The 24,652-nt window shown below is 38.3% G+C and overlaps 1 protein-coding gene across 1 annotated transcript; it reads left to right on the forward strand.

Moving 5' to 3' along the window:
* Positions 1 to 9,237: 9,237 nt before the first annotated feature.
* LOC106050260 (serine/threonine-protein phosphatase 6 regulatory ankyrin repeat subunit B-like) lies at positions 9,238 to 21,196 on the forward strand. Its single transcript, XM_056038953.1, has 2 exons — positions 9,238 to 9,382; positions 14,733 to 21,196. Exon 2 carries the CDS (start codon positions 14,785 to 14,787, stop codon positions 16,072 to 16,074), a length of 1,290 nt encoding a protein of 429 aa, XP_055894928.1. The 5' UTR covers positions 9,238 to 9,382; positions 14,733 to 14,784; the 3' UTR covers positions 16,075 to 21,196.
* The last annotated feature ends 3,456 nt before the right edge of the window (positions 21,197 to 24,652 follow it).

Below are 24,652 nucleotides of genomic sequence, written 5' to 3' on the forward strand. Positions count from 1 at the left end.
ACACATATATATCTCCATCAATTAAATTGATTTTAATTTATTTCTTGATATATTCATGTAGTAGCTAGCGATATATATATATATATATATATATATATATATATATATATATATATATATAATTTAGTTATTTTTTTTTAATCTTTTTTTGGAAGTAAATATAAAATCAAAGCTAACAGAAGCATTTTTTTAGTGTGTGATTTAGTGTGCTTTGCCCTTTCAACTATCTATCTATCTATCTATCTATCTATCTATCTATCTATCTATCTATCTATCTATCTATCTATCTATCTATCCTATCCTATCCTATCCTATCCTATCATCTTATCTTATCTTATCTGATCTAATCTAACCTAACCTAACCTAACCTTATCTATCTATCTATCTATCTATCTATCTATCTATCTATCTATCTATCTATCTATCTATCTATCTATCTATCTATCTATCTATCTATCTATCTATCTAACCAATCATAATATATATATATATATATATTCAAAGGTTGTCATGGCCAGGGGTGTCAATGGGGTTAAGCTCCCATTGTCTATAAAATACTCCTAATGGCATGCGTCTCAAATAGCCTCTGACAACTAAGTCCAGCACCTGGCCTGCTCGTGTGGCTTAGATATTAAGCCCGGCGAAACTGCTCTTACTAACAGGTGAAGGGGTGAAGGCGGATACCTGGCGCCACAAAACCGGGAGCTTCGGGCAGATGGAGCTCGTCAGCCTAGTAAGGCAGTTCATCTAGGAGAGGGGTACTCTGACTTCAAACCCCCGCTGCCTTGCGGTACTGAGGCTTCAGGAGACAACCTCGAGGAGAAATCAGGAGTGAAGCCCCTTAGGCGTTGGGAGTATCAGCTGCGAAATTCCCTCCGGCAGCTTCTGCAACTGAGTTGGTGCCAAATGTAATGCGATGCGTTCCTTTGGATCACATCAGCAAGGTCGAGAGAGGGATCATGACGCATGGGCCACCCATGACCCCTTTATCCAAGGCCCAGGAATGCGCCCCGGAGAGGAAACTCTGGTGCTGCTGCAAAGCGGCTAAAACAACACGGGAGACAACAGTTACGGGTTATAAGTCCAACTTGATTGGCGTAATGTATGGACGCCACGGGTTGTCTCTGACGGTGGGAGAGGTCTTCGCGCCTCACTGATCAGCTACCGCCCGCCTCAACCTGGGCAGCCCCCAGTCAGTTAGGTGCTGATCCGCCACAGCCTGCCTGCTCTAATGGGTGCTTAGAGCTTAGTTTAAAACGACAAGTAGGCTGGAAACTTGCACCAAGCAACAAAAGAAGAAAAATAAAACTGAAAAAGAAAATCCCTGTCATGCGACTGGCCACTTGGAATGTCAGGACAATGTGTCCTGGTCTCACTGATGATCTAAGGCAGATCGACGATGCAAGGAAGACGGCAGTTATAAACAACGAGCTAAAAAGGCTACATATTGACATTGCAGCCCTGCAAGAAACCCGACTGGCCGAAAACGGCATGCTCCGCGAGACTGACTACACTTTCTTTTGGAAAGGGAAAGCACAGGATGAGACTCGAATACATGGTGTGGGCTTTGCTGTCAAGAACAGTCTTCTTCCCATGATAGTCCCTCCAGTTGGTGGCTCGGAACGGCTACTAAGCATAAGTATGATGACAGCATCTGGAAAAGTCACTCTAATTATAGTGCCTATGCCCCGACACTAAGCTCGCTTCAGGAGGACAAAGACAAGTTCTATGAAGACCTCAAAGAAGCCATTGCAAACATTCCTCAAAAAGAACATATGATCCTTCTAGGTGACTTCAATGCCAGAGTAGGATCAGATCACACTACCTGGCCAGACTGTCTTGGGCTTTTTGGAATCGGAAAGATGAATGAGAACGGACAAAGACTACTTGAATTCTGCACATACCATAAGCTCTGCATTACCAACACATACTTCAGAACAAAACCACAGCACTGTGTCTCATGGAGGCACCCTAGGTCTGGGCACTGGCACCAGCTGGATATGATACTTACACAAAAAAAAGGACATTGGAAATATACTGCTGACACGTAGCTACCAAAGCGCCGATTGTGATACTGATCATACTTTAGTGTCCTGCCGGACAAGACTGCTGCCAACTAAGATCCACACATCACAGGGAAAAAGAAAATCACGCCTGAATACTACTAGCACAAAAAATCCTGATCTTTGCACCGAATTTGAGAACAAATTAGAGGAAGCTTTTAAAAACTTCTCTGTGACTGAGGTAGAAAAAAGCTGGACGTTTATGCGTGATACAATCTACCAAACATCATCACTGGTCTTTGGAAACAAAACCAAGAAGAGCGAAGACTGGTTTGAAGCTAGTCTACCAGAAATGGAAACTGCCACTACGAACAAGAGAGCAGCCATGCTAATCTACAAGAAGGATCCCACCCCAATCAACTTAAAAAGGCTCAGAGCTGCACGTAACAATGCCCAAAGAGTAGCGAGACAATGTGCTAACAAATACTGGCAGGAGCTATGCGAAGATATTCAATCTTGTGCCGACTGTGGTAACATAAGAGGACTATATGAGGGCATGAGAAAAGCCTTTGGACCTCACACCAGCAAGTGTGCTCCGCTCAAGTCAAAAGATGGCTCAATCATCAGCGATCGTGCGCTGCAAATGGAACGATGGGTAGAACACTATGCAGAACTCTACCAGATTGAAAACGCTGTTTCCAACTTTCCATCACTTCCAGTTTTGACGGAATTAGACGAAACGCCCTCAGTAAAGGAGCTGAGCATTGCCATTGACATGCTTGCACATGGGAAAACACCCGGAGGAGATTGCATTCCCGCTGAAGTAATTCAGGCTGGAAAACATGCCCTAATCAAACCACTCCATGAACTGCTAAGCTTGTGCTGGGAACAAGGAATGGTCCCCCAGGAATTGAAAGACTCCAACATTGTTACAATTAATAAAAATAAAGATTGTAACAATTACAGAGGCATCTCACTGCTTAGCATAGTCGGAAAGGCTTTTGCTAGAGTATTACTAAAGCGATTACAGATCCTGGCAGATCGTGTTTATCCAGAGTCGCAGTGTGGCTTTAGGGCAGGTAGATCTACAACAGATATGATTTTCTCTCTTCGGCAGCTACAGGAGAAGAGCAGAGAACAAAAGCAGCCCCTCTTCATAGCATTTATTGATTTGACCAAGGCCTTTGACCTTGTTAGCAGAAGCTGTCTGTTTGCTGTGCTAGAGAGAAATGGCTGCCCAAATAAGTTAAGAAAACTAGTGTCAGCTTTTCACGAAAATATGCAGGGCACCGTTCAGTTTGAAAGTTCTTCCTCCAGGCCATTCTCCATTAAGAGCGGTGTAAAACAAGGATGTGTACTGGCCCCTACACTATTTGGCATCTTCTTCTCAGTCGTACTATCCAGTGCTTTTAAATCCCTGGAAGACGGAATATACATCCATAGCAGATCCGATGGAAGGCTCTTTAACCTGGCACGTCTTAAAGCCAAAACGAAAAGGCGTCGTATCTTGGTAAGGGAGCTGCTGTTTGCCGATGACGCGGCGCTCGTATCTCACTCACAAGGAGGTCTACAGAAGCTAGTGAACGCCTTAGCAGCTGCTTGTCAAGAGTTTAGCCTTACTATAAGTCTCTCCAAGACCGAAATCCTGGCACAAGACGTCGCAGAAATACCTATAATACAAATTGGGAACCACACCCTTTCAGTGGTGCAGGAATTTACCTACTTGGGTTCAACAATTGACAGTAACCTAGACTTAGACATCGAGCTGACAAAAAGGATAGGAAAAGCTACCACAGCATTGGCAAAACTCTCCAAGCGCGTCTGGGAAAATGGTAAAGTGACCACAGCGACCAAAATCCTATAGTCTACAACGCCTGTGTTGTGAGCACTCTCCTTTATGGCAGTGAAAGCTGGTCAACTTACATGTACCAAGAGCACATAGAATTTTAAGTGTGTAATTTGCTTCTTTTTTTTTTATATTGAAGAGGTATTTTTTAGCTTCAAACCCCGCTGGAGGGGGGTTTAAACTCAAACCGCCGCTTGTCTACGTTTATAAAATTTTGAGTGTTATTTGCTTTCTTTATATTGAAGAGGTATTTTTAAGCTTTTTGCAAACCCCACTGAAAAAGGGGGGGGGGGTTAAACACAAAACCCCTCTTGGCTACGCTCTTAGAATCTGGTGACTGATGTATGGATAGTCTTATATTGAAGAGGGGGTTTTATTGCAAATTTCGGAGGGGGTTTAAAATCGAAATTTTCCTTTGCTATGCTCTTGGAATTAGGGGTTTGTCGTTTGCATTATTTTTATTTGTTTTATAGAAGAAGTGGAAATATAGGCCTATAACTGCGAAACTCACTAATAGGGGTTTTAAACTCAAAACCCCCTTGGCTGCGCTGGTGCAAGTGATGTTTTAATATTAAAATCTCACCTAAAATAAACAAAATGAAATTAAAAAATCAGTCCCTAAATTCCGATTCCCCCCCCCCCCCCGCATGGGGGATTTCATTTCGAGTGGGGGGGGGGTGAACCCCGAATTTGCGCTAACACGATGCTCTCCAGAAGCTTTGACAGTAAGGGAAGATTTGATACCGGGTGAAAGTTTTTTAGACATTCCGGGTCAAGATTGGATTTCTTTAATAAGGGCCTTACTAGTGCATGCTTAAATTGCTTTGGTAGGCCTACTATGCCTGAAGTCATTAATTACTTCACAATGCAAGTTATTGTGGTTTTACAAGCTCATCTAAACATTCAAGGAAGAAGGAATTTGGAATGGGATCAAGGTCACGTGAATTATTCGGTATCTTTAAAATAAGACTCTTGGCATAATCTTTAGAAACACTCTGAAACTCACAAAAAGAAAGATTGGAGAGTGGTCAAGCTGTGATGAGAGGGATGGCATGTCGTAATATTTGTGCGTTAAGGAAAAGTACACTAGAAAATACGTGAAAAACATATCTTTACCTTTTTTCTATAGAACGTTGCGTTAAACAGCATTATTAAATTCAAAAATACAAACAAATATGGAGGCATTCTTAGTTTGAGCCTAGAAATTAAAGGATCGACCGGAACATTTACCATAAAGGGAAAAGAAAATGAGTAGGCTTTAATGACATGGTACAGAGTGCCACTGGCGGATCCAGGGGGGGGGGCGGTAGGGGCGATCGCCCCCCCCCCCCACTCGGCCGACCCCCCCCCCCCCCAAAGCCGAATTTTAGTATAGAAGTCACACAATTTGTATACGAATTTTACTTATGTTAATAATAGTATGTTGTCCGATTTGGTGGGGTCGGGAGGGGGCGATAGCATCAATCCGCCCCCCCCCCCCAACCATAAACTTTTGAGTGGGGGGGGGCGGTCCAATTTATTTGTAGAAATCACAGCTTGCTAAAAGAATCAATTAAATGTCTATATGATTAAAACTTATTGATATTTTAACCGATCTCTATATTATGTCGTTCCCCTGTTGTCCGATTGGTGGGGGGGGGGGCGAAACCTCTACTGCCCTTCCCACCTAAACCCTTTGAGTGCGGGGGGGGGGCGGTCCTACTTTTAAGGAGAAATCATAGTTTGTGAGCAAGATTAGTTGAATTAATATATAAATTTGATATTATGTCGCTCCCCTTCTGGTATCTTGGCCGATTCCGTGGGGTAGGGGGGGGGGGGTGGCGATTGCAGGTACTGCCCTCCCCGCTCTAGCCCTCTGAGTGGGGAGTGGTCCTATTTTTATGAAGGAGTCATAGTTTGTGAACAAAAATAGTTGAATATCTATATAATTGATATGTGAAACCATTTGTATATTATGTCGCACCACACTCTAATCTCAAATTTTATGATTAGTAAATATAAAAGGAAAAAGGTGGGAGGGGCGATACATGCCATCTCCTTTCCCTTATCGGACAAAGCAATAATTTTTCTTTTTGTATTATAGTTAAGAAATTACAAAATGTAAAAAAAAAAATGAAAATGCAAGAAAACGCTTTTAGCGTCGCGGCCCCGAACTCCACTGATTAATAATGAGCTGTAGATGTCAGGAGAATGCGTTTCTTCAGTGAAAAATGCATGAAAACGCTTTAAGCGTCGGGGCTTCGCCCCGAAATTCACTGATGAATAGTGAGCTGTAGATGTCAAGAGCAGGCATTTCTGCAGTGAAAAATGCAAGAAAACGCTTTTGGCGTCGGGGCTTCGCCCCAAACTCCAATGATGGATGAAGAGCTGTAGATGTCAGGAGAATGCGTTTCTGCAGTGAAGAATGCAAAAAAACGCTTTTGGCGTCGGGGCTACGCCCCGAACTCCACTGATAAATAATGAGCTGTAAACGTCAGGAGAATGCGTTTCTTCAGTGAAAAATGCATGAAAACGCTTTAAGCGACGGGGCTTCGCCCCGAAACTCACTGATGAATAGTGAGCTGTAGATGTCAGGAGCAGGCGTTTCTGCAGTGAAGAATGCAAGAAAATACTGAGAAATACTGCTTATTATTATTAGTATATATATATATATATATATATATATATATATATATATATATATATATATATATATATATATATATATATATATATGCTGTACGTACGTTTATGTATAGGGTTAGGGTTTCCTGGGCGTTAGGGTTAGGGTTTGGAAAAAAAATCGCCCCCCCCCCCCCACTCCAAAGTTCTGGATCCGCTAGTGCAGAGTGCTCACATTTTATGTAGTCAAAAGAAGCATTTTTTTCGATGGCGAATGCGTTGAAAACGTAGTGATGGTAGAAATGTGTTATGAAAAAAAGAATACACTTGAAACCGCCACATTTATAAATCTCGCTTTAAAACTAAGAGCCGCCGACATATGTGATACCGCTCAACTTTTGGTATACTCAGTCGCCTACAAAAAATAAATTTTAAATTACAGAAGTGATAGCTGCTACGAGAAGCGTGCATGGGGCCACTACGGGCAAAGACCTGTTCCAGTGGCGTAGCTAGGGTATTTGATGCTCAGTGCGACAGTTCGTGATGATGCCCCCCTCCACAACACAAAAAAAAAAAAAAAAAAAGAAGAAAGAAAACGAAACAAAACAGAGAAATTTCGTTGTTTTTTCCCCGAACTAATCATTGTTCAAGTATTGCTACTTCGCCAAAAAAAAAATCAATTTAACAAAAATATATTACAAATAAATCTTACGTGCTTTCTTGCTCGCAAAACTATCAATAAATTTATCGAAATATATTTTTACATCAATGGGGTAGTTCCACATCTCTTCTCGGTCACGTGGGTGTGTTGTTTACATTAATGACCTCATTGATTTCATTGTAATTTAAACATGAAAATAGTCTAGATCTATACATCTGTAAGTAATAAAAAGTATGTTACAATAATTCACTAATTTTTATGATTATTTAGTAGGTCTACTACATCTAGGCTAGCATTAAATCTAGATCTACATCTTATCATAGGAAGATATTGCCATGTATAAGACCACAGCCACGTGACTTTTTATAAAGTAGGTCAGAGATTCGGAACTACCTCATTGCCAAATTACTGAGTCGCAAATTTTTTATCGTTGTTGGCAATTAATTCGATTTAAGTATTCAATATTTGGGATGGCGACAAAAATTCATGCTTACTTTAGCCTACATCATGATATTGCTCATATCGGGTGATTTCTTAAATTATCCCGTCCAAAGAAGAATAAATTTCCATCCGTAGCTCTTTTTTGTCTGTTACTACAGAGTCTTCACTTTTTTCGCCTGTCATCCTCTTTTTTTTTGGGGGGGGGGGGACAATACGTTTTTGAGGTCTCCAAATCTACAGATCTGTGCACATGCTCTCGGCAAAGGTAACACTGGCTTCAGCGATGTCGTCCCGACTATTAGTTAAGAATGTTTTTAATGTTTTCCGTTTAAGTGCGCAATCTCGAATTGGAAATTCATGTTTTCTAAGGTAGACTTACGTATCCATTATTTTAGTTTAAAAAATAAAGCAACTTTTTCCTTTCAGACATATCGATGATGATGTAAAAGTCATCTGTTTCTGTGGCCCATGGTTAACAAGGGTGTCATGTGGCCAGCACGACCAACCACCTTTACTTTCCCCGACTAATGTCAGGTACCCATTAGAGCTGGGCGCCCAAAGATCCCGAAATTAAAAATCCCAATCTTCATCAGGATTTGAACCCGGGACCCTGGTTAGGAAGCCAAGTAATTTACCGTTCAGCTACCACGCAAAAATTTTAGTTAATACAGCGACCAAAACCCCAAGGAGAGAAAATAAATGTAAGCTGCATAGTAGCCTAACTAATAAACCGCCTGTTGCAGATAGAGTAGAAGATTTCCCCCCTGTACTGATCAATCTCTCTAATAGTTTCTGTAATTTTTAAAAATTAAACCATGACCATTTTGACGGCTTTCTCCTCTGGCGCTGCAGTGGGTTTTAACCATACGTTTAATTCTAGTTCCGGTTATTTTGGTGAGGACGTCCTAGCGGTGTTCTGAAGTTGATAAAAAGGTGTGTAAACGGTCCAGTGTACGTGATACTGATTTGATTTCAGATTCAGCAACCTGAATTCCTGCCAAAACGGAGAATGGTTCAAGCAGTCAATGAAAGAATTAGTACACCGTCATTATCCAAGACAACGTATCCTTAAAATATGGGAAATTATCTAGAAATATCTGACTCGTAATCACTCAATATTACAATAAGTTCGTTTATTAGCTTTTGTGGGGAACCAGCTTGATTTGGATTACTTGTTCTCTTAAATTAGGAGTGGATCGTACTTGGATAGTAATTTCACAAACTCCCAGAAATTACATAGATTTTGTCGATGCATATCTTCTTCAACTTGTTAGAGATTTTTTTTTAAATAAATATTAATTGTGTTATTTTACTTAGAAAATTTATTCATAGTTTGATGCCCCTCATCACTTGATGCCCCGTGCGGCCCTCACCACCCGCACATCGGTAGCTACGCCACTGCTTCGACCTGATGTCTCATTAAGAGGGATTTTTTTCAGAAGTTGGTTTAGGATAAACTTCTTACACCCCATGAGTTAGTGTGGTGTAAGTACTTGATCTATATCCAAGGGTTTCTAATAGTGCTTTATTGTTTTCCTTTTCTATTTAAAAAATTTACCGGAGGTCAAATTTCATGTGGCCAATCTTCCTAAGTTTTATTCAACCAATGTTGGCTTCACATGACCAAAAAAAAAAAATAAAAAAATTACAAATTCATTCAATGTCTACAAAAGCAAGAAGTTGTATTGAAATTTGCTTAGTATAGAAACACTAAAGATCAGCACGCGCTTTAGGCATGAACTTAACCCTGACCCTTTAGGTCAATGAAATTAGGTCACAGAAAATAATGGATGATTTAACATCTCCTGTAGTCTAGTCTATAATCGAAATGTAGGTAGTATAAAGATATTTAATTAGTTACTTTAGTAGGCTAGGTAGATTCTAGTAGATCTAAACTTAATCTAAATCTAGATTACATATCCTAAAAGTTTCTAGTTCTGTGAATTTGACTACTTATTTATATTTTATATTGGTCAATACTAATCTATGACTCAGTTAACTCAGTTACTCAGTATCAGCGAGTATGATATGACATATGATATCATATATGAATATGAGAATGAATTTGAGACAGTAGACTCATCTACATCGACAATCATAACATATAATTATAAACAATGACAATATTGTATATTATTGAATATAATTATAATGAATAAAACGAATCTAAATAGACTCTTTCGTCTCTATAGATCTAGAATCTAGACTAGACCACTACTAGTGGTACTACTCTGGTACTAGTCACTAGAGTCTAGTAGTACTAGGCTATATTAACTATTATATAGATCTACTAGATCTAGAATCTAGTATATAGATCTAGATCTAAATTATAATATCTAGACTCTAGATTAGTAAATTATAATAAAGTTATAATTTATAAATATTATATTATATATAATATATATTATATTGTTATGACTTTGCGATGCGCACCGCCATCCAAGATAGTGCAGAAAGAAGGTGCGCACTATCAGTGACCAGACAAGTCGGATGTTGACATAGGAGACTAACGATTTCCGCCCACGTAGAGAGAGAATATGGAGATGCTGTGCTCAAGGCAGATGCCCCTTTGTGTTTGTCATGTCTCCATGTAAATAAACGTCTTTGTCTCGTTGAGTTGCCTCACTTAAGTTATTAAAATTGGTGTCAGAAGTGGGATTTATAGGCAACTCAATGAGAGGAGGTAGGATTAGATCTCTATGGCATCGCTGAAGCTATTACATCAGCTCTTAATTAAAGAGCTAAGACAAGAGCTTCGAGACCGAGGTTTAAAACCTGTCGGTAGCAGGGAAACGCTCACGGCTCATCTGCAGCAAGCTCTGATCGATGAAGAGGAAGATCCGGAGACCTATCAATTTAAAATTGAGCATGGGATTGTTGATGTAATGGGCAAGATCCAAGACTGTGGGGATGCATTTAAGGAACAATTGAACATGATTAGGAATAAGATGAGGAGCATGATGTGGAACAAAGTAGATGAAAGTGTGTTGCCAGTAGAAGGCCAAATAGACCAAAGTGATAACATTGTGTCGCAAGCAAAAGGAGGAATAAACTCGTTAGGGAAGGAGCAGTTGCCTGGTCAGGACTGTGGCTGCACAAACAGTGGTGATGGAGGCGCTGGGGATTGGAGCGCCGTCTGTGACTGTGTTGTGGGCAAGTCTATCGGGGGTGACTTTCAAGGCGAGAAACGTGACGACGATTGCTTCGACGATCTGAACGGTATGTTTCAAATCGAAAGGAAAGAAACAAATGAAGAAACAAGAGAAGTCTGTTATGTGCCTGAAGTGTTTGTTCCTGTTGCACCTGTTACCAGTATCTCGGTGAGCCGGACAGATCAAGACAACGTTGGGTCTGCGTCCAAGCTTTCTGCTGTGGACCTTAAAGACCTCTGTTTATCTGTCAGTACCTTTGGCGAGAATTCAAACCATGAAAGCCTGAAGACCGTTTCTGATTCCTTGCCTTGGATGTCGTCGGGTGAAATTACGAATACAGGCCCCAACAATGGCCGAGACAGAAACAACGAATTGGACTTTGGCAGCTGCATAAGAAAGAACTCGATGCTAGGCAGCTGCATCCAGGCGATTGACTTGAACTGTATATGCGGCGTCCTGCGGGGACAGTGCCCATGCCAAGAAACCCAGCTACAAGATCTGAACTTGACAGAAATGTGTACTTCTGCCCACATCAATGAGAGTGACTTGAACGGTTGTGAATTAATTCCAGCGAAACCTGATGTAGCGGTGGATGAACATTACAAGGATGCTTCAAGGGCATACCTTACAGATGAGGCTGAGAAAGACTATGTGCCTGAAACCATGGCTACCAGTGGGCCTACAACTGTGTCACGAGACATCCATGGAAAAGGTCCGCTGACTCAGCGTCTTGGAACAACCCTGGAATCACAGTGATCGCCACAACCTCCATTTGTGTTAAGTGGCTGGCATCAGAGACTACCGTCATTAAGTCGAAGCAGCGACCACGATATCGTCTCAAGCATAGACTATCCAACTGGAAGAAGAGAAAGCAACGGCCGCGGAAAACTGTGCAGATGGCTTTGTGGGCAACAGACACCCTACCGTCTGTGGTTCCCACTGATCGACCTCCACCTGAACTGTCAAACCTCAGCTGCAGTGTTTCTTTTCGGGACGAAAAGTGCTAAGACGGGGGCAATGTTATGACTTTGCCATGCGCACCGCCATCCAAGATAGTGCAGAAAGAAGGTGCGCACTATCAGTGACCAGACAAGTCGGATGTTGACATAGTGTGTTTGTCATGTCTCCATATAAATAAACGTCTTTGTCTCGTTGAGTTGCCTCACTTAAGTATATATATATATATATATATAGATAATATCTATTCTAGAATCTAGAACTAGATTATATATTATAATTGATATCTATATCTATCTGTATATTATTATCTAGATCTATGTCTATATTTAATAAAGTATATAAATAATATAGTCTAGATCTAAGACTCCTAAGCCTAAGAGTAAGGAAGAATACTAAGGGTAAGACTAAGTAAGCCTATTAATTATTTAGGCCTAAGGTAAGTTAGCCTAACTAATAAGACTATTAAGACAGGTACTGGTATCTAGAATCTAGTTCTAGTGACAATCTAGTCTAGTTCATAGATCTAATAATAATTTATAAGGAATGTCTTTGCATCTGAAGATTAGTGAGGAATGCAGTATTTCCCATGTCTGCGCAGCCCCAGCTGTGACCTACATATTTTGTCACATCCAGGGCAAGCATAACTATTGTCCACATGTGGTCGATTTAGATTTTCTTTTTGTTGTCTGCGTCTGTTCTCTCAGCGGATTTTCTTTTGGTCTCAAATGTGTATCCCGCTGCCTTTGTGAGTGATCTCCAGCTGGCTCATACTCATTCTGAGGACGCATGCAACCAAGGTGCTCTCTTCTTGGCACCTAAGCTGGTCTTTGAAGCGTTTCCTTGGGGCACCTCTGTTACCTTGACCACCTTTTAGCTCACCAAAAATCAGATAGATCTAGATCTAAAATAAAAATATCTAGAATCCAGATCTATATATTTTTTGTATTATTATTACTAGATCTACATTATTCCTTGAAAAGATAAGATACCCCCACATATTTAGTTTATGACTTTTTCCCTAGTGCTATTAGAGCATGGAATGGGTTGCCTGAACTAGCCAGGAAAACCAGTGACTTGGCAGAATTAAGGTCATTGGTTAATATGCATGATGCGTAGGACGTAATCATCTTCTTTTTTGAAGTAACGTCTGTATTATATAAGATAAGGTAAGATAACATAAAACTTTGAGGGTCGCCGCCGAAAAAAAATAATTTGAAAAAAAGCTCATTTGTAAGTGATACATTTTGTTCAATAGGCATGTTTGTAACTTTGTTTTGTTACAGAACCATAATTCAAAGCTCTAAACAAAAAAATTTGGAAGTGGGAAGAGAAATTAAGTGGGCAAATAAATTCTACTCTTAAATATTTTGCATGATTCATGTCTATTTTGTGAGTTATAGTCTCAAAATTTTTAACACAATAGAAAAATATTAGTATAAATAAAGGTTTTAAAAAGGTGACTAGGAAAATAATATTTGGGTTCAAAACTCATCTCAATTGTTACTCTTATAATGAACAATTTCGTATGAATTCTAAATTTTCCAAAACAAAGTCTTTCTTAAAATAACTAAGATAAATTCATGTGCAATTACTTAAACTGTCGCCATATTTGACTATTCTGTTTAAAAACGTCATGTTTTTGTCTGGAAATGGGAGAGGGCGGTAGAGTGAAAACATTAATCCTCGCTCCTTTTTTCAGCTAATGATTGCATTTGGCAATTAAAGAAGAAGGGTCAGCGACTCGATATATATAACATATATATATATAAATTATATTAGTGACATTTTTCATTTAATTTTGTAAGTTCTTAACTAAAATACAAGAAGAAAAAAGTATTGGTTTATCCAATGGGCGGAAGGCAATCACCCCTCCCACCTGGTACAACCCTTTCTCATTTTATATTTACTGATGATAAAATTTGAGATCAGAGTCTGTGTGCGACATAATATCTTCTTCTCTTCTTGAAACTGTCAGGTAGAGTTGAGCCTTCGGCTCTTGGAACTCTAGGCCAGCAAAAATGAACAAGAGCTCTCTCTCACCGACCTGAATGAGAACAGTGTACACTGTTCTGTCTGGCGTGTGGGTCATACTTGTGGCAAGAGGCCGCGTACACTATGACCCCCGCAATTTTCCTTTTCTATACCAGGCTAACCGTGCGGGACACGCCATTTATGTAATGGCCCATAATATACAAATGAGTTAAAACATCAATATGTACCTTATATTATATAGATATTCAACTAATTTAAAAAACAAACAAACTATGATTTCTCCATAAAAATAGGACCACCCCCCACTCAGAAAGCTAGAGTGTGGAGGGCAGTAGAAGCAATCGCCTACCCACCCACCTCACTGAATCAGCTAAGATACCAGAAGTGTAGCGATATAATATACAAATGACATAGTAATTCAACTAATTTTGTTCACAAACAATGATTTCTAAATAAAAGTAACCCCCCACTCAGAGGGTTTAGGTGGGAAGGGCAGTAGATGTTTTAGCCCACCCCCACCCAATCGGCTAACAAGGGAACGACATAATATAAAGATCGGTGAAAATATCAATAACAAGTTTTAATTATATAGATTAATTGATTCTGTTAACAAGTTGTGATTTCTACAAATAAATAGACCCCCCCCCCCTTGAAAGTTTATGGTGGAAGGGAGATTGATGCCATCGCCACCTCCCCATCCCACCAAATGGGCCAACATACTAGAGGGGGGGGGGCGAAAAAATCTAAAAATATGTTGAAATATAAATAATTAGTATATATTATTAATATAACTAATAAAAACGTATACAAATTGTGTGCAACAATTGTACTGAGGACATGTCATCTGACATATTGTGCTAATATTGCTAATTCATTAAGAAATAATAAATAGATAGTGTGATATCTTACTTAAATGTTTTTCTTACAGTCTAGGATTTCACGTAAAAGTAGTCTTCAAGTCTTGAGTGTTAACTTTGCCTCTTTTCTTAAGGAACTCATTTAATACGTAAAATAATTTCACTAAAAATAAATAGATAAAATTTATTTTATAATCATTGATTTTTTTTATCTTTCAGGTGTGATTGTTAAAGAAGTTTGAACAGAAAAACTATAAAACATTTTCTGACAATGGCTGATGTAGATGCTCACATCCTCAGTGAACATATAAATGCTTTACATTTAGAATATGGTGGTGATTTGGATATCATTCTTAAAAGTAGAATTATTATTGAGACTCTGGAGAATACACACATGTCTGTTTTAAACCTTGCATGCTATGCCTGTAACATTAGACTTGTAACATTATTACTAGAGCAGGGAACTAATGTAAACGCTCAAGGAGAAGATGGGATGCCCCCATTACATGTCCTATGTCAAAATAAACATTTCCCACATATCAGAGTTAAAATTGCTGAAATGCTGCTTGAACATAATTTGAATGTAGATTTGAAAGATTCCTATGGCAATACAGCACTGCATGTTGCTTGCCTGAACAGTCAGATTGATATGGTGAATTTCTTAATCAAGGCTGGATGTGATGTCAACATTCCAGATGATGATTGTGATACTCCTTTCATTATTGCCTGCAGAGTTGCATCGGATGGATGGTACTTTTGGAATACTGAATGCTGGAATGAAGATTGTGATGATGATGAATCATCTTGTCAAAAGGTTGAGAATTTTCCTCCTGTACTTATATGTAAAGCATTGATTAAAGCTGGTGCCAACCCAAAGGAAGCTACTCTTCTACCTGCTGCAGTTCTGTATAGCAGCATGGACACTGTAAAAGAATTCATTGAACAAGGAATGGATGTCAATATGATGGATGAAGGTAGAAGATTTCCACTTGGAAATGCTTGTTCAGCCTCTTACATTCCATTTCATATGGTTAAACTTCTACTAGAAAGTGGAGCTGATGTTATAGGAGATGGCAGAAAAAATAAGCCCATAATATCGGCATATGTGTACAACTCTGCTGATAAAATCCGTCTTTTACTTTCTTTTGGTGCTATAGTTAGTTGTGAAGAGATGTCTGATCTTTTCTCTATTAGTCTTTCTAAATGGTTTCTTGAAAACCCTGATGTGATTGATGAAAACAGCTCTGAGCTACTTTGCTGGAAATTACTACTAAAAGCTGGATTTAGGCCTAAATTGTTTCTTCTGGCCAATAAATTAAAGTATTTGTCATTGTGTAGCAGCTATGCCAAAGTGAGTCCTTGGTTGTATGAACTATTGGCACCTTTACCATCTTTGTCTGACATATGTCGTGTGTCAATTCGAGCTCAGCTCAAATTACCTATAGATACAAATATAGATAATCTTCCCTTACCTAATGGCTTAAAAGGATTTCTTAAATTTAATGAGTTTTCTTCATCGATTTTCCTGAGAAGCAGTATTAGAAATCATGAGCCTGCCTGAAAGGATGTGAACTAAAACAAAAGATCAAAGAATTATTAAAGTATCCATAGTATTCTAACAGCATCGATGTCATTTTATGTTTTGAATAAAGGCTAAAGTAAGTTTTTCTTTTAATCTATTTTTAGCTTTAATTCTATAGATAACTGAAACTATAAAGTTGGATATTAGTGTACTGTAACAAATCAAACATGTATAACAGAGTGTGTTGCATGACCTTTAATTGATCAGTTTATTGGTTGTGACCCTATAATCCTTTTTTTCTAGGTATACACATTTATTTTTAAAATATTGCAATTGAAACTTTTTGTGAGTTGGAATATTAAGAAATAATTATTTGGCTAAAATAATGCTCGAAAGATATTTGTAAGAATTGAGTTAATGCAGGTTTGGACACAATATTGCACTAAAACTTCTACTCGTCTGTAAAGTATAAAGTTTTTTTTTGTTTGTTTAAATGCCTGTTTTTACAAATTTTAAATTGTGATATTTTATGTCACAAGACACAAATTTTATGCAAGAAATTAACATTATTATCTGTGCAAACCAACGTTTTAACAATAGTTTGTTATAAATGTTTCTTATAGTAACACAAGGAGAGCTAGAGCCCTAAAAATTAAGAATATTTGTTGGTATTGTTACTAATACATGTACTACTGGTATATAGAGAGATATAGATATATAAATCTCAACATTAAATAAATTTTTATCATTTAACTACAGGGTACATAGTATTTTCCCCCGGTTGTTTGTTAATAATTCAATATACCAGTAGTATTATATCGTGGCTTTTAAAAATGTTTTGAAACAGATGCTCATGTTAAAAAATTCAGATTAACAAACTTAATGATAAGCAAATAATTAATACTATACTTTGGAAAATTATTATAACAATTTTGTTTCCTTTAATATTTTTTAAAACATCATACATTATTTTAAGGGCTCTGGAAATTTGTGCCTAGTTGATCATAATATACATACATAATATCAAACTAAATTGTGTCCAGTGGCTCCACCGTCAATTAATCAACCTTCTACTCATTCATTTTATCCAAGAAATTTAAACTAAAAAAAATTAAATCAGCAATATTTCTCTCCCCCCCCCTCCCCCCATATACAGAACAGCAAAGTTTGACACATCAAACTATTATAATAATTTAACATCATTATAAATATTCATTATAAAAAAAAGTAAAAACTGCATCTATGTGTTTGCGAGGTACCGGTATCGGTATATGTAGGCCTATATCAATAAGACATATACTTTAAGATCGTAGGTAACAGTAAAGAAGACAATCCATTGAGTCATAAAGTCACATCTGTGCCCAAGGGTTGAGAGTTACACGTCCAAAATAGATCTATGCTTGATGGGTAAAAGTAAAAGCAAACGAGCAATTAAGATAAACGGAAAGATTACATTGGATTTATCAGCGATATGGTCGTGATTTGTCTAATTGTTCTTAATTCTCATAAGATTTTCATAACTACAACTTGGCCTTTGATGATAGCATATTCCAAAGGATAGATATGCTAACCAACTTGCCTCTCTTTTCACTGAAGCGAGATGGTGAAAAAGTTTTGACGCGGTGTGTTTCACATTATATTATCTTTAATATTTACTTACCGGTATTAAGTTTCATAAATTTTATAATTTATCCGCATATATCCACCATGGCCATGCTAGTGCATATCAAGCCCCCATCTATCTAACACGTGCATATTATATTTTATAGACTTTATGTTTTTTTACATACCGATACTGTACAAGTCGTAAGAGCAGGTCATTTTATCTACAAACACTATATATATATATAATGGGCGTAGCCAGGAGGGTTGGGTTCAACACAAACCCGCACCAGAACTAACCCCCCCCCCCGCAAAAAAGGGGGGGGGGGAATTTGGGACAGATTTTTTAATTTGATTTTGTTTATTTTAGGTGAAAATTTTAATGTGAAAAGCCTTACAAAGATGAGCTGTTTTCTCATCTACAAGGGACTTAATGCAGTAGTGGTAGAGCCCAATAGTATATCAAAGCTGCACAAGCCATCGTAGAAGTTGAAAGCAAGATACAATTTGATGGGCTCCTACGATGCAGAAGAATCTGTGATCTCCTTGTGAAAGTCATGCCACACAAGAGTCTGAACACCAGCAGAGGTGTAATCAGCTCCAGAGTCCTGCTGAAATATTCTGAGAAAGAATTATTGAAGGAGTTGCCCATGCCCGGCACATTACCAGGCGTAGAGATGGTGAGGAGGTCAAAACCGCCACTATTATCCTTACATTCGGAAATAGGACACCGCCAGAGTATGTGAAGGCAGGATACCTACGAGTTCCAGTGAGGCCTTACATACCTAACCCCATGAGGTGCTTTAAATGCCAGGTTTACGGACACGGCGCGGCAAGAGGTCTCAGGAACATTGTTTTTGTCAGAGTCATGAGGACAAGGGTTGCACAGCCCTGTTCAAATGCCCAAACTGTCACGCTGGCCACATAGACTACTCCAAGGACTGTCCTGTGTGGAAACAGGAGGTTGCCGTGCTGGAGTACAAGACAATAAACGTATGTACCTTCAGCCAGACGATATCGCCTGTATTTGCATCCCCAAGGGCCCATTTGGCTTAACAAAGACCTACACCCAGGCTGTGATTAAGATAGGAAAGTCCATAGCAACACAGACGGACACATCGACCTTACCACCCCTTCCTACTCCTCATAACACCTGCCACGAAACACACCTCCAAAGCAGAATGAAAGCCCTGTTGTGAAAGTCATGCTAAAGAGCATATTCTCTGCTGGCTGATGAGGGCATGGAGACTGAGCAGCATGAGAAAACCATCACTCCGGAAGAACCTGGTGATGTCTGACTCGGATCCTCCTCAGGAACCCAGCCAGACACCCCAACCTCCACTGAATTAGGGGTGGATCAACTCCCAAAAGGGAGAAGCCCAACTTCTTCTTCTTCATCGTTCTCATTGTTATGTTGGAGTGTTCATATGACTAGACCAATACATGAGATGAACTGCGCAGTGGTTTCCAAATCAGGGAGCTCTCCATATAGTTTTCTTTCTATTGGGGTGATTTGGGGCCAATGTCTTATACGGGCCTCTTGGTAGAGAGCAGTTTTGGAGGACGTGGTCGGCATTTTCTGGTGATACTCCACATGGGAAGATTTCACTGGTTCCAATTTTGAGCTTCCGGTACATGTGTTGTCGCATTCTGTTGTGTCCGGTCCTGAGTCGAAAGATTAGACTTATAGTAAGCGTCATCTTTCTTGTGATTTGGATGGGAGCTCGTCCATTTTTCATTTATTTTATCTGCAATTAATTTCTTCATTTCTTCTGGATAGAGTGGTGGCTTTATGGGATGAGCCATCCGTGTAAACTCTGATCCACTGATTGCTAGGGTAATTGGTCTTTAGAAAATAGTTCACTATTTCCTTGAGCTCTGTTGGTCTGTAATCAGATTTTCTTTTTATGTTTTCAATATGGTCCCTTATAGTAGGAAGTGGGCTTTCGTCCCAGGGTGGAGATTCATTACAGTGTATCGAGGATTCCAGAGTAATTTTTTCAAGTTGGTGTTTCTTTTTTAGGTTTAGAGATTCCTGCATGAAATTGGTCCTTTTGAGACGTTTTTTTTGTGCCAGTTTTGTGGATTTTTGTTCTGAGTGGGTGCCTCTCCAAGGTTTCCAATTTAGTGAATTGGGAAAGGATTTTTATTTCTCTTCTTTCATCCAGAGAGATCAGGGCAGTGGTTTCCTCCATAGCTCTTATGGGTGTTGTTTTGATTTATCCTGTCATTATCCTTAGACCAATATTTTGAACCTTGTCTATTTTTCTTAGGTTGGTTTGGGCTGCTGAGCCCCATGCTGTGGCACCATAGCCTAACTAAAGTTGAAGATATCCGAAGTGAGGGCTAAGTCTATAAACACAAAGGTCACGGGAATTAAGGAAAACCCATTCGGGGGCTTTTCAACGGTTAATAGCTCCAAGTAGCCATGGATTCCAGGATTGTACTGTGGAATTGTAGAAGCCTCAAGACCAATTATGAGGAAATGAAGCTACTGATGGACTCGGAGACTCCTGTAGCTGTCTGCCTACAGGAAACATTTCTGAAAACTTCAGACAGTATTAGTTCCCGCAGTTACAGCACATACAGCAGGACTGGTGAAGATGCGGAGAGTATCAGGTGGAGTCTGTATCCTTGTGAAGGACAGCATCCCCCCTTGAGTGGGTAGAACTCCAAACTGCTCTATAGGCCGTAGCAGCTATGATATCTCTGCTCAAGGTTATCACTTGTTGCAACTTGTATCTACCTCGAGGTACTCCATTGAATCCAACAGAGAATGAGAAACTAATAAAACACCTCTCTCGGCCCTATATAATCCTTGGAGACTTCATTGCCCATAACACTGTGGGGATCCATCAATACTGACACAAGTTGTCGTATGCTGTAGGATATCTTCCCATGATTTATGCACCATCGATCTACTTGCATTCCAAGAAGCTGAATAAAGCTGATTGGGAACACTTTTTAAAAAAGATACTCCCAGGATATCACAGAAAATATCCTTAATGAGCAGAGTCCAGCTGATATTTTTGCTATAAAGTTTTACCCCTAACCTCCGCAAATACGAAACTGCCAGCAAACTTGCAAAAGTGCTATTGGAGATAGGAAAAAAAAAACGACTGGCTACATTTTTTAAGAATCTTTCCCAGGAAAATCTAAAGCTATTCAGGATAGCTAGAGCGAAGGCTAGACTAACCATACGGTCAGACAAAAGGAATTCCTGGAGAAATTTTGTCGGCAGTCTGGATGCCAAAACTTCTGCTGAAGCGGTTTGGAAGGTAGTAAGGCAGATCAAAGGAAAAGAATCAAATGCAATAAGGCATTAGAAAAAACAAGGACGAACTATTATGTCCCCCAGAGTTATAGCTGACTGCCTTACATCCTTAATAGATAAATCATACACTGCACACTACGCGCCAGAATTCCAAAAGTTTATAATCGGGATGGAGAGACATCCCGGAGATGGGGTTGACTTCTAAAATTTGAGTTGAGATGGGGCAAAGTAATTGACAATATATATATATATATATATATATATATATATATATATATATATATATATATATATATATATATATATATATATATATATATATATATATATATATATATATTTACAACAGATTTTTATTAAATATATATTTTTTTAAAGGGGAAGTAACCCTTCGGGGATTTTGTGCACTACATGACCTAAATTGTGCCAATGTACCAAAATATCAACAATTTTAAACTACGGTACATTTTTTAACTAGCAGAATAAAGCACTGTAGATACCGGTACCTCATAATAAGTTTTTTTTTCTGTTTTAAATTCCGGAAATAGTGCTTGGCGGCGGGGCTCCGACCCAAACACGCGGGAAGCTCACTGCCTCCCACAGAACGCCTGGCTGACAAGAACTGGGTTTCTACAATCTTTCCACTAACTACAGTAAGAACCTATGCTAGGGTACTATAAACGTCTTCCTTAAGAATGAAGGGTCAGAATGTAACATATATTAATTACATGCGCGCGCAACCCCCCCCCACCCCAAACATATATTTACTAGCCGGATATGACCTGCGTGCCTTAGTTTGGGCATTACTGATCTACTGGATTGTATTTATATCTCAAACATGGAGAATATTTACTTCACATTTTTTTAAATTTTGCCTCGAAAATAAAAGTAGAGTGTGAAAATGGTTTATCCCTTCTGCCAACATTTTCATATCTATACTTTAAAGTAGAATGTAAGGCATATGTATGTATGTCCCGAATACAAATCAAAACCGTTTGACCAATTTTGATAAAACTTGGCATAAATGTTCCTTGGAACATTGTAGCCCTAAAATAAACTTAAGACCCCCACAAAAAAAAAAAAGTTGACCAACTCTATGAAAGCATTATAACTTCATCGGTCTAGGCCATGTTTACATGAGAAAAGATCGAATAGATTTAGATCTAATTTTTAAAACTCCACTTTGCGCAGATAGTTTTTTTTACTTTGACACGTGAAAATAAAAATATAGTCTATGAGTTCATTATGTAATAAAATTATCCTTCAAATGTGTGTTTCAAAAGCATTTTTACATAAATTCTTTCCTTATATCTGCGAATTTATAATTCCATTAGACATTACCCTAAATGTTACACATCTCTCTATTCCTAGGTCTAAAACTCTAATTCAACTCTTAGATGATAGAACTTCTCTTCGCAAAGATAGTTTTATAATTAAACAAATGAACATACTAATTATAGTCCATTCATTTCATATTTTAATCAAATTAACATTTAAATTTGTTATTCGAAAGCATTTTTCATACATTCGTTCGCTAAAGGTGCGAAGCCGTGTTGAGATATATTCTAATATCTCATTCATTCGCGTACATCTAATTAAAAAGGTCACGCATGCGCACGCGTAGAATGAAATCTGTCCAAGCCAATATTTAACTCTAGATTAGTCTAGATATAGAATAATCTAGATCTATGTCTAACTCAAGATCTACTTTATACTTTAACACATGACATACAAAATCAAGTCTATTTATTTCAAATTTTAATCAAATATATGTAGGCCCACAAGCAAATGTTTTTATTTGAAAAAATGCATTAAAGTCGATTAGCTTTTTTTAGAGCTCCATTCATACTATTTTTACATTCACGCATTCCGCATTCGCTTTACTTATAACATTATTATTTCGTTTAATTATTTACAAAACACTCTCAGTGACTCTATCGACAGTGATACGCAAATAACGACCCGCGGGCAATATGTCTAGTCTAATATAAAATACCGTGAAAACGGGTTTGCCCGATTTAACAGTTTTATTCTTTAATAGAGATACATTTAGGTACTTTTTATCTATTTTTAGGGCCCTCCGGTTGTGGTAGGGACATTAAACATACACTACGGTCTCCGCCATGATCTATGGAACATTTATGCCAAGTTTTATTAAGATTGGTTAAACGTTTTTTATTTTTATTCGGGACTTACATACATACGCCTTACTTTCTGCTTTATATTATAGATATGGCGAGGGGGGGGGATAAAATCCCCTGAACACTCCCTCCCAAAAAAAAAAAAAAAGAATCCTGGCTACGTTTGTGTGCTGTGTGATTCTTAGATTAAATGACTGTTTGAAAGTCAAAACCAAAAAGCACTATTACATAATGCTTTATAAAATATTAATTGTTTAACGGTTGAAAGCCTAAGGGATTGTGTGACCGTAATTCATAAATTAATGAAAAAACAAAACAAAATACGATATTGACATAGGTACGGCCACATTTAACAAAGGCAAAATGTATGTAGAAAAATATAGTTACTGTTTTTTAGCTTTCTTATTTTAATCTCTTTCTTACTTGAAATGTTACAGTAAGTATAAAATATTGGCATATGTTAATTCATTATAGAGATAATGTCATAACTAATTGATGTGTTTGGTTGTTTGAAAACGTAATTTTGTTTTGCTCATTTCGACTTCAACTTGTTATTGCTCAGTTTGAGAATTATATTGTATTTAGCCAGGCTAGCTTATTTTTCAGATGTCATACCGGTGATCAAATTTGAATTGTGATTTAATAAAAACATTAAATTTTATATGTGACCTCCACTGAAATTTTATATACCATGTTATTATTCATATTCTTATAAATTTCATTCAATAAATTATTGAAGCATAGTAATCGGAATGAAAGATTTACAAAAAAAAAAAAACGTGACAAGAGATTCGTATCAACATGTTTTGGTGCAGATAATAGAATTGTTTTCTAAGCTCAATTTACAGCCCCGTTCGTGCTATTTAAGTTTCTGTGGTGATTTTGGTACGGTACATATAATAAATTGAAGACAAATTGTTGGCTGATTTCAGATTTGTCCTTTTCCTTATTATGACTAAAGACCTGAACATAGCAAAAATACACTTACATATAAGATTACCATGATAAAATAGAGAATGGTGTAAAATAGGGATGTGTTCTTGCTTCAACACTCTTTGCAAAATTCTTTGGAGCAATGGCTGGCTCGGCCACGTTCGTAGAATGCCAGTAGGTCGACTTCCACAGGGCATCCTGTATGGCGATCTAATAGAAGGCAGGAGAGCCGCTGGTCGCCCACTTTTACGTTATACGGATGTATGCAAACGCGACATGAAGCTCTTCAAAATCGACACTGGCAACTGGGAAGAGGTGGCACTGGATAGATCCACATGGAGAGAGAGCATAAAGGAAGGGTCACGGATTGCAGATGTCATACACAACAGAAGCAGAAAGAAGGGTGAAAATACAACGGCGCCTGGTGATTATATATGCCCAACCTGCGATCGCAGCTGTGTATCAAGGATTGGCCTCTTTAGTCACACAAGAAGTTGCAAAGGGAAAAGATCGTCTCTCGAGACGTAAAATGCCACAGAGACAACTTCACAGTTTTGATTCAGTGTATTAAATAGTTATGAACATAATAATATTAAACAGAGTCGAAAACCATGTCTGCTTAGTCTGGCTTTAATACACTAAATGACTACACAACACATATTTCGTG

This window comes from Biomphalaria glabrata, chromosome 8 (assembly GCF_947242115.1).
Source record: "Biomphalaria glabrata chromosome 8, xgBioGlab47.1, whole genome shotgun sequence".
Lineage (NCBI taxonomy): Eukaryota > Metazoa > Mollusca > Gastropoda > Planorbidae > Biomphalaria > Biomphalaria glabrata.

Coding starts and splice junctions, on each gene's coding strand:
- LOC106050260 (XM_056038953.1), top strand. CDS start 14,785: ATGGCTGATGTAGATGCTCACATCCTCAGTGAACATATAAATGCTTTA.